We start from the raw sequence: 10,561 nt of genomic DNA on the forward strand, positions 1-10,561 counted from the left end.
CTCTACCTCCCCTCCAGTGTGAGGTATTGTTCTCAGTGGACCTGCCAAGCCTGCTATCGCGCTCGCTCATTACTTTGTTGATTCCCAGCCTGTTGTGTTCGCTACCCTCCGGTCCCGTCCTCCTCGTTTACAGAACCCTGCGTCTTGACCTGTTCGTCTGCCCCGTCGTGTTTCCCCCTGCCTACCCTACCTGTGTTGTTACCTGTACGGACTGCCTTCCCGGAACACCGACCTCCCTGCCTGCCCCTGGATATCCTTACCGTCTCTCCCAGCCTGTGCTGTAGCCTCCGCTGATTGATCACCCGGCTTCCTGACCTGCTTGCCTGCTTCTCGGTTTCGCGTCCCTGCTCATCCCTGCCTGTGCCTTCAAGGACTGATCTTCTGGTTTCCGACTCTCTGCCTGTCTTGAACGTTTGTGTGCTAGCCTACTCCCTTGTGCGATGTACAATAAATCTACCATTGCACTTCTGCAATTGGACCCACACAACTCTGGTCTTGGTGTTCACTACACTGGGAAATTATCTGATCAGCGTTCATATTCGCCTCTCACGGCGTGACCTCACGCGGGTCTTTTTCATCATTAAAATGAGTGAGCATCAAGTCGACATACATCTATAGAAGGAACTGACTATCAGGATCTAGGTTGCGTTTCCCAAAAGCATCGTAAGCCTAAATAGATCGTAGAGACCATTGTTGTAATTGCAAGGGCGTAGATTTGGTTTGAACATTGGGGGGGTTTAAAGTTGTGCTGCCTGTTTTTTTTTCATGTGTATTGTTATTGGATCTTCTTTCTTTCTATATGCTTTAACTGATTACAAAATCAACATATACAAATATGAAAGAGACAAAATTTAGACATTTATTTTAAGATTTTTATATTCCATTTTAATGCATTTAATTTTTTTAAAGGGAAACACATGGGCTCTTGAACAACTGTAAACATTAAATTTAGATACACCACTTGCTCAAAGGCACAGAACAGTGATTATGATTACACAGTTTAAATGAAAGCTCCAAATATCTGCTTGCGTCTCTCACAACCAACAACAAATTCTTGGCACACCAACTTGTTGTCTAAGAGGTCCAACTTGTCTTGGTGGACATGACAAACTGCCACATGATTCTGTCTCTTACTTGAGCGTAGCCAAATTTTTTACCTTCTCAGAAATTGACATCAGCCAATGAGATCCGCTTTTAGAGTAAAATGCCCAATTTTAATTTGACGATTGCTTGCTGATAAAAAGGAAATTAGCATATTTAGACCCGACAGCACTCACCATGAGAGAGAGACCTTTCCAGTGATATATGATATGACAGGGTACAAACAGCGATCGCGCGGAGCAGCAAGTTGATTTAGAACGACAACTTTTGATGAATTTAGGCGAAATCAAGAGACTCAAATAGACTAGAAATGTAGTAAAATAAAGACCTAATGTGTATTTTTGACTTTTTTTACACCACAAGTCTGAAAGAAGTCATGTTATTAAAGACAAATAGCCCCCATAGAGCCCCAAATCTCAACATTGACCAGTGAAAAAAAACGATGTTTTTGCCTGCCGTGTCTCGCCTTAAGTACAGAAACCGCCAGTAAATCGTTCATTCATCCAATTCGTTAAAAAGTCAGATTAATTTAGGAAGAAAACAAACACCGATGTGAATACTTTTGTCATTGATAATTACAGACACTATTGAAAAATGAACTAGCAAAACAGACGGCTGATTTGGTAACTTGTTATACTGATAAGTGAGCTATAAGTTAAATACATTGAAATGGAGATGAGCTAGCTAAAATATATCTGGTTTCACTGGTGTGTACTTAGCTATTACACAATATTCTCATACCTCATTCTCAGTATATGGCTGTTGTTTTTTTACATCCCTCTCTGACCAGCAGTTAAATAAAGTCCGCTGTGCAGCGCTTCTCTTCATTTTTGAACGTTACCCGTCGTCGTGACTCATGTGCTCTCCACTCGCGTTGTTTTGGAAAAAGTGCGCCTTGGGCGTTATCAATCGGTTCAATGGAGGGGAGGATTATTATTTATTTTTTTCCTATTTGATTATGACAAACTCATATTTGAGTAGGAACAATTATTGTTACAAAATATACGAATTCTTCATACTTTTCATTTGATCTACTGTAATTCTCATGTCGAAATATTGGGGGGGTTGTAACTGATGGATTTGAATATTGAGGGGGTTACCTCCCCCCCATCCCCCCCATAAACTACGCCCCTGGGTAATTGTTCTATAATCTATCAATACAAGCCATTGCCTTCTCAATATTTATGAATTTAGCCTCTGATACAGGACATGTTCATTCTCTTTATAGGCGGGTAATGGTATTTGTTTGTTACCACAGAAAACCGCTTGCGTGTCCATGTTGAATGTGTTTCTTTTATGTAAAAACTAAAGTAGCCTACTTCTACAAGGAAAGATCACAAGAAAAGCTTGACGTGTGCTTGACTAAACTAAACATTTAAGACTTTTTCTATTTGTTAATAACAAATAGAAACCAATGTAGATGTATTGATTGTATAAGTTAGTGAATTGTTATAAGCTGTTGTAACCAATGAAACAAAATATTAATTGTTTGTAATATGAGCTGAAACTGAAGGAGCAAGTAGGAGAATAGGAAACCCTGTTTAAGCAGTTGCCGGGGAGAGAAAGATTTAGTATGTCTGTTTTGTGAGAAACAGGACACAGGTTAGAGACACACACACATAGTCTGACAGGCCAGACAGAAACCAGGAGGAGACAAGAAGATGTTTGCGTTTATCCTTATAAGGAATAGAACTGGAACTGGACCAATAGCACACTTGTTCTGTGAATTTAACGACTCTATCTTTTGGGCGTAATAGAAGTATAAAATGATCTGTTGAATGTTGATCCTTAGACATTGTGCGGCGACACGTGTCTCCAGAAGCTTCTGTAATAAATGAACATATGATACGGTAATTGACCTGACTCCTGGTGTTTTATTCTCCTTTCCAACAAACCAACTCGGGGAAGTGTTAGACTTCAACAGAACTTTGGTAGTCAAGTATAAGCTTCCTTCATAATGCATCATCACATTATTAAACATTTAGATTGATTTTTGAAATTTGTGAATCGGTTCGAATCCGCAGAAGATGGAAACGTAATTCATATGTGAATCTATTTATTTATTTTTTTTCACCCCTCATTTAGTCCACATGCATATCCATTTATGCCACACAACATGCAATCAGTATATCCACCTTTTCTTTCAAATTTGAAGCTAAGTAAGCTATTTTCTGAATGTGTGAGATTTCCGGTTCATATATAGGGAAATAAAGAGATGAATAACAAAGTGCTATTAATGATACAAATATTTGTGCTATAAACTAGTGTTTACAATTATGACAAATTCAATACATCAAAATAATAGGGTAGGGTAGAAAAATACCAGTTTCCAAAATCAAGATGCATAACAAGCTTTTCTGTACAGCTAGAAATGACTGTAAGCGGATGACATCGGAAGCCAGACACATTCCATTTACAAATGTCCGTGCCACTCTTCCGTGAATAATAAGGTGGATACCATAGGCCAAAAAAAGGTGTTAGTTTAGGTTTGTTTGATTATTATTTGTATGGTTTGCCTCTGATTGATTTATGCTTATTATTTCTTGCAGGATTTTCAGAAGTGCTGTCGCTGTTCTTCCACTTGACACCATCACTACCCTCCTCACCTGGCCTTCATCCTCACCTGTATTGCTTTCTTTCTAAGTTTCTCTTTTACCTGTTAGAGATAATTTTTGTATAAATTGAAATGCATGAATTATTAAATTGTTCTTGATTTAAAGCAGATTTCTATTGTTTTATTATATTACATTATTATTACTTGTGTATTGTTTAAAAATACACAATAAACCGTGTTGTGCAGTTATAGCTTCAATTGTTCTTTTTTCCATTTCATGGATTCTGATGTAGCAAATTTAACAGCTAAGCACAAACTAAACAGAACTGAACTCTTAAGATTAGTAATGATGTTTACACCAAAATCCAATTTTACCTATGTAGGCTAACTTAAAAATAGTCAGATAATGGTTGCCTCTTTTTAGTTGCCAGTGGTGAAAATGAGTCATCCTTAACATTTTTGGTGTTTTGGATTCACAACAGCTGGAGAACAATTAAATACAAAATAGGTTGTAGGCTCTACTGGGTGATTTTTACTGAGTAACTATCATCATTTTCCCAGATAGTGTATAGAATTTGAGGCATTCTATTATCTCAAACAGCCTGGAAAATTGTGCATTTAGCTGACGTAATTGGGGGAAAAAATCTCCAGCATGGGAGCATGCCCCCGGTGAGTCCAAATATACTCTACCTGGGCTGAACCTCCGATCCAGAGCGGGAGGCTCACAGTCTGTGTTAGTGCCTGCAGGAACTGGAATTCCTCAGGGTTGTGCACTGATGCCAAGTGTCCAGAGTAGCTGTTGGAATCATGCTAACTAGACCATGTTATTTTACTTTTTTACCTTTGAACTTGCACTATTGTATCCTGTTGATTTTATAAATAAGCCAGTGGTTAAGACCAACAGTATTACACCGTTTCAAATGGCGTTAGTGGTTATGGCCAAATTTAAATAACATGTAAAAAGACTAGCCAACCAATGTTTAATGAGGTCTTCTCTACCTATAGAGCCACTGTCTCACCCTTGGGGCCAACCTGGTGTCAGTTCACAGCCCAGAGGAGTCCCACTTTCTATTGCAGTTGACAGATGGTTCCCCTGCCTGGATTGGGGGCTCTGATGCTGTCCAGACACACTTTGTAAAGGTACCCTGTTTTCTGTTAAAGAGTTAATGGAACAGTGACTTGAAAGGTGCTTCACCTGAACTGACATTGTCCTATAGTGGACTAGTACCCAAGTAATGAAATTTTTTGTCTTGGACCAATACATCAATAATTTCACAATACATTACTGCAGAATTGAGTGTCTAATTTTCATCGCTGGAATGATATTTGTGAGAACATTTTCTTCTGTGTGCTTATTAAAAAGATCAATCAACTGGAACCAACAATGCATCTTCAATGAACACACTATGCTGAAGTAGAACGCTGAATTATCTACTGTAAATGTTTGTTCTTAAGGGATGTTGCTGACATTAAACGGTATATACAAATTTTCTGAAGATATTTCATAACAGCCTTGCATGCCTTAAAGATTCCTACCAAAATCTACAATAATTAAATGTATATTAATCTAGTGATGTTGTTTATGTAGAAAAAAATCAGAAAATTGGTTATATATTCCTTCCTCTGTGACACAGGTGTGACATTGTTTGGCAAAATACAGAACATGATTGAGCCTTTTTCCAACCCTCAGTGACTCTCCCATCCCTGCTATCTTCCAGATGTAGAGTAATGAAAATAATTTTGGGAAACTGATTTCAGGTAGTTTCCTCTCCACTGTATCGATTTCCTTTTGTGTACGTACGTACACTGACCTGGGATAGGACTTCTACTGTGGTCAGTTTTATATTTAAGCCTTCAAAAAAAGGAAAAGGAGTCGTTCACATTTCAAACAATCAGTTTACAAAGACTTAATTAGGGACACCTGTGATAAAGCCTGCCCAGTAATCAAGGACATTCATCTCAGGTCTTCACAGGAAGACTCAGTGGAGGTGTAAGAAAAGGCCTTAACAAGTGGTGTGATAAACTGAGGTGCTCAGAAGGTGAGTGTTCAGCAGGTGTCATTCTAATTAAAGTGTGTCTAAATTATGAATGACAATATATTCCTTGTTGTGGCTCCTGGTTACAATTACCAGGACTCAATTAAGATTGTAATGGAAATTGAAATACTACTGGAACTCCGGCAACCGCCTCCTCCACTGTGGATGAGTTCACCTGAATATTGTGGAGGAGATGATTGCTGGAGTTCCAGTAGTATTTCAATTTTCATTAAAATCTTAATTGAGTCCTGGTTATCAAACTTTTGGTGGAACTGGACAGATGTTGGTGTTCTATAGCAAAATGTTTTTGGTACAAATTATTTTAGTCATGGTCATTTTCTTTTTGCCGGTTAGTAAGGCTTCTGACAGGAACTGGTCTTCATCTGTTTTCAGGACAACATCACCATGGGGGTGTTAATGATGTTCCTGCTTTTCCGTGCTGCTTTTTCTTTGGGAGATGCATGTTTTAGTAAGAACTCCCCTCATATTTCAACATGGTGTCATTTAGTAGTTTAATGCAGTTTGTAGCTCAATTTCATTTATTGTAAACTGAAAACCACAATGTACCCTGTTGTCTTAATCAGCCATTTAGACTGGTCAATATCTTACTGTTTTACAGGGCCACACAGATGTAATCAGGGATGGCAGCAGTTTGGATCCCGCTGCTTCTGATTTGAAGAGACTCAGGTCATGGACTGAAGCAGAGGTAGCCGTCTCACCCTAGATGCTTGGGTGTGGAAACACTACTGCATATTCCTGGTTTAATGACATTGTCCATCTTTGCCTCTTTAGCGTCATTGTCAGTCTCTTGGTGGACACCTGGCCTCAGTACACAGCTGGAAGGAGTCTAGATTCCTGGAGACGTTGACTGTAGGTTCACCTTTGACCTGGATTGGAGGAAATGATGGTGGTTGGCCAGAGTTGACAAAGGTACCTCTTCATACTGGTGTAACAAAACACACTTCATCAGAAAGACCACAGTTAGAAACACTCCACAGGGACAGTCTTGCTCCCAGATCTGTAAGGTCATTAGGTGTACTTGGAAATAGGTCTACAGGATGCTTGTGATGTCAGTTCTGTTTGGAATGTTGTGTAATGTCTTCAGTCTCCCGTGTTCAGTTGGCCAGGACTGTAGTAAAATGATGTCTGTGTTTTGGGACACTTTAATGCCTGTTGAATGGGCTGAACAGGTTAACCGTCTTAGTGTTTCTATAGCTTTCCAAATTGATTGGTGTTCTGTGGTAGTTGTTTGTGTAGTTGATGAATGCCTAAATGTCATGGGTGTGATGCTGAGACCTACACATCGCCACAGGACAGGAGCTGGTCCTGGACTGATGGCTCTGGATTTAATTACCATGAATGGGACGAAGGGGAACCCAACAACTATAATGGTGTCAGAGAGCCGTGTATTCAGATGAACGCTGGAGGTACAGTCATTCACTTGACCATTATTCACACATGACCGTTAATTGAATACCTGTCTGTATGATGTGGGAGTAAATTCGACTTTATTTTGAAGATCAACATCGCTGGAACGATGATGTCTGTGAAAAGAACTGTGCTTCGGTCTGCTCCAGAAATCATTAAATCAACTGTTGCTGTGGCATCGTGCTGTTGAATATTGTGGTTGTCAATTAAACGGCTGAGTCATTTGTCTTTATCACCACCTTGTTTGGTGGGTTCCACGGTCTAGAATGTGGCAGTTTTATTTTGTCATTTAAATTCAGTTCAGTCAAGACCTTCAGCCAAATTTGTCTGTACACTCATGCATTGCATAAGACATTTCAAGAACATAATCCAGTCTAGGTTAGTATTTTGTTCTGTTTTCCTGAACTTGTCAAGCTGCTCTGAAGAGTTCATGTCAGCTCCTTCTACATAGGAATTATATTGTAGTCTGAATGGGGTGGTTTTGATGTACAGGTTGGGTGGGTGGAGCCAGTTATATCTGGGATAATATTGGTGGATGAGGGAGTTACAGCCTCAAACATATTACCATAGTGGGACTCTTTCCTAATATACAGTTAGATTGGGGGGGGGGGGGCTACAACAATTCCTGGGGTATGGTCATTCTGCCAAATGTTTGGTAACAAATTTTGTCACTCCCAAGGACCCAAGAGTCTGTTCCCCTCCTAAGACATTGAATGCATCAACCAATGATTGCAGGTCATCTGTTGCATCAAACGATCACCTGATGAGATTAGATGATGTGAAAAATAACTAGGTTATACTTTGAGTCCCAATTTCCAGCTAGATGATTGGTATTACTATTTGCTGGTAAGCAACTGCTTGTTGGGGTTAAGGTAATTCTATCCGGCCCGTAGTAGGTAATAAAATAGTTGTGAAGGGAAGTAAAAATTATGTATTTGATTTTGTAAACATTGACCAAACGTTTTTACGTATAACAGAGGGGGATTTTCCATGCTATTGACTGTACACATATCACCATCAGAGCGCCCCTGGGAGAACATGAGGGTGGTTATGTGAATAGGAATTCATTTGACAGCATTAATGTTCAGGTATTTGATCATTAAATTCATTCAGGTTGCCCTGCAGCCTAGGCTTTATATGGAGTAGATCTTAAATAAGAGTGAGTAATAGGTCAATTTCAGAAATGTAGGCCATAACTGAATTATCTTGCTTTCACATGTTTAGACTATTTTACTTGTCCTTACATCTCATACTACAAATAAAAGAAGAGTCTGTAAGCCAAAACAGAGAACATAAGACAATAATTTCGGCGTTAATCTTTCTTTGAACTCCTCATAACCTTTCTATATAAACGTGCATACTTCCAGGAAAGAAGACGGAGCATGAGCCGTTGCGCAAAAACTCAGCTTACGTTGTCGAACGCGCCCCTTTTAAGCGAACGCGCACAAACTCCAGGAAGTGAACAGCGAGTCAACTAACAAATATCGTAATCACCGTCGTAGTACGGTTTAACACCACTTTGGAAAGTCAGGGTTGGCAAACACTTGATAACCCCGAGTTAAATCTGAGTAGGTTGAACACCCTTCGTAGTGTATCCCTCTGATCTGATTGGTCAAAAATCAATTACTGAGATAAATATTACAGCTTTTTTTCACAATGCTGAAAAAGTAAACCCAGAGACGGTGGGAGCTTTTAATTTCAGGTTTCCACCTGGCATTGATTTTCATAAAAGTTCTGTTGAATGAAAAAACTTTACGATAGGCTTGATGGAAAAAGCACCAATTCGATTTCGTAAACATTGACCAAACGTCTTTGTACGACAGAGGTGGATTGTCCATATGTCGACCTAGTCGAGAAATGCCAGTGGATACGATATATACATATCACTAATTATTTGTGTAATAGGTTTGCAGTCATGTGTTATAATTTAGTCAGGTGTCTAGGAAGGGTAAAGAAAGGAAAATATTAAGCGGCCAACAGTTGTTACTGGCGGGCAGGTGAGGTTATGGTGTTTCTTGATTAAATACAACAATGTACCAACAATATTGGATGGCAGATGCCCTTCAGAAGATGACATGAACGGTGGCGTTCAACTGACTAATGAAAAAATTATGAAAACGTGTCCAATATTAATACATTCTTCAGGAAGTCGCTCCATTTTGTGGGGGTTGGACTAGCTGGCCAGCCATCAGGGCAAAGCTACTGGGCAAAGTGTGTTGACAACATTTTTAAGCACGAATCAACTTCTAGTAGAAAACTAACGATGGAAATACTCAACATTTCCAATATTTTATTTGACAATTTAAAATGCATGCGACAAAGTGTTTTAGCAGGAAACTGACCATTTTTTATATCTTTACATATTTTGTTTGCTACAAATCAGTTTAGATATAAATGCACATTGGCTTGGGAAACGTGCATCAACATTTTATGCAAACTTTAGATTTTGCCCATAAACCAAGTTCAATAAGTGGATGGAAACAAAGGTATTGACATTGCAAATAATACATTTCTAAAGACTTAATTAGGAGCATCTGGGACAAATCCAGCTCAGTAATCCAGGAAAATAATCTCACCTGTTTCAGGTCCTTAAAAAGGAGAGGAGATACAGCACTCACATCACAGGGAGATTCAGTGGAGAGAGCTGAAGTGGGCTTAACAAGTGAAGTGGTAACTAGTGATTTCAGAAAGTGAGAGATCAAAAGGTGTCATTCTTATTACACTGTTTGCCTTTATATCAAATGACACTGTTCCCTGTGAGGTGAATTTAATGTCCTGGATAAAGTGATGACCAGTGTTCCACTCTAGTGGAAAAGATAGTATTGACTTTGTTTTTTCACTACATTCTTAACAACTGAATAATATATTCTGTGGTAAGTCTGGACAGAACCTAAAATGTTGATGTTCTATAGTACATTTGTGAGCTTCTTCTGTGGTGAAAACATCCCACTTGGAGGGTTAAGTCTTTTAGTCAGGATCAGTTTCCTCTTGCCAGTTTCAGCAAGTCTTTTGATGACAACTGGTCTTTGTCTTGTGTTCTCTTATCACTCCCACATCATGGGAGTGATAATGGTTTCCTGCTTCTCATTGCTACATTTTCTCTGGGAGATGCGAGTAAGAGGGTTCCCCTTTTCTCAACAATGTGACTGACTGGTCTATACAATATTGACTGGTTTAATGCCCCTTGTGGATCCGTTTTGATTCTTGGAAATGTTTCTTAAATGTACCCTGTTGTCTTGGTCACATGTAGCCTAGTGTTTTATTTACTTTGGTCTTACAGGGCCATCCAGATGTAATCGGGGATGGCACCAGTTTGGAACCCACTGCTTCCGTTTTGAAGAGACTCTGAGGTCATGGACTGAGGCAGAGGTAGCTGTCTCACCCTAGATATTTGGGTGTGGAAACACTACTGCATATTCCTGGTTTAATGACTTTGTCCATC

At 39.3% G+C, this 10,561-nt stretch overlaps 1 protein-coding gene across 2 annotated transcripts; it reads left to right on the forward strand.

Moving 5' to 3' along the window:
* The first annotated feature begins 5,675 nt into the window (after nucleotides 1–5,675).
* LOC109615052 (ladderlectin-like) lies at nucleotides 5,676–7,297 on the forward strand. 2 transcript variants are annotated; one of them, XM_034290325.1, is made up of 6 exons: nucleotides 5,676–5,694; nucleotides 6,085–6,160; nucleotides 6,311–6,397; nucleotides 6,484–6,621; nucleotides 7,004–7,118; nucleotides 7,211–7,297. In XM_034290325.1, the coding sequence occupies exons 2-6, from the start codon at nucleotides 6,149–6,151 to the stop codon at nucleotides 7,276–7,278; spliced, it is 420 nt and encodes a 139-aa protein (XP_034146216.1). In that variant the 5' UTR covers nucleotides 5,676–5,694; nucleotides 6,085–6,148; the 3' UTR covers nucleotides 7,279–7,297. The 2 variants fall into 2 exon arrangements, with proteins under 2 accessions (XP_034146216.1, XP_034146217.1); XM_034290326.1 differs by lacking the exon at nucleotides 5,676–5,694 and having other exon boundaries at nucleotides 6,067–6,160.
* The last annotated feature ends 3,264 nt before the right edge of the window (nucleotides 7,298–10,561 follow it).

Source organism: Esox lucius, chromosome 24 (genome assembly GCF_011004845.1).
Source record: "Esox lucius isolate fEsoLuc1 chromosome 24, fEsoLuc1.pri, whole genome shotgun sequence".
In the NCBI taxonomy this organism is placed as follows: Eukaryota; Metazoa; Chordata; class Actinopteri; order Esociformes; family Esocidae; genus Esox; species Esox lucius.

What these genes read in the sequence shown, in the direction of transcription:
- LOC109615052 (XM_034290325.1), top strand. An exon ending in GTTGGCCAGAGTTGACAAAG is followed by an intron (nt 6,622 to 7,003) that starts GTACCTCTTCAT and finishes ACATCGCCACAG; the next exon opens with GACAGGAGCTGGTCCTGGAC. An exon ending in TATTCAGATGAACGCTGGAG is followed by an intron (nt 7,119 to 7,210) that starts GTACAGTCATTC and finishes TTTATTTTGAAG; the next exon opens with ATCAACATCGCTGGAACGAT.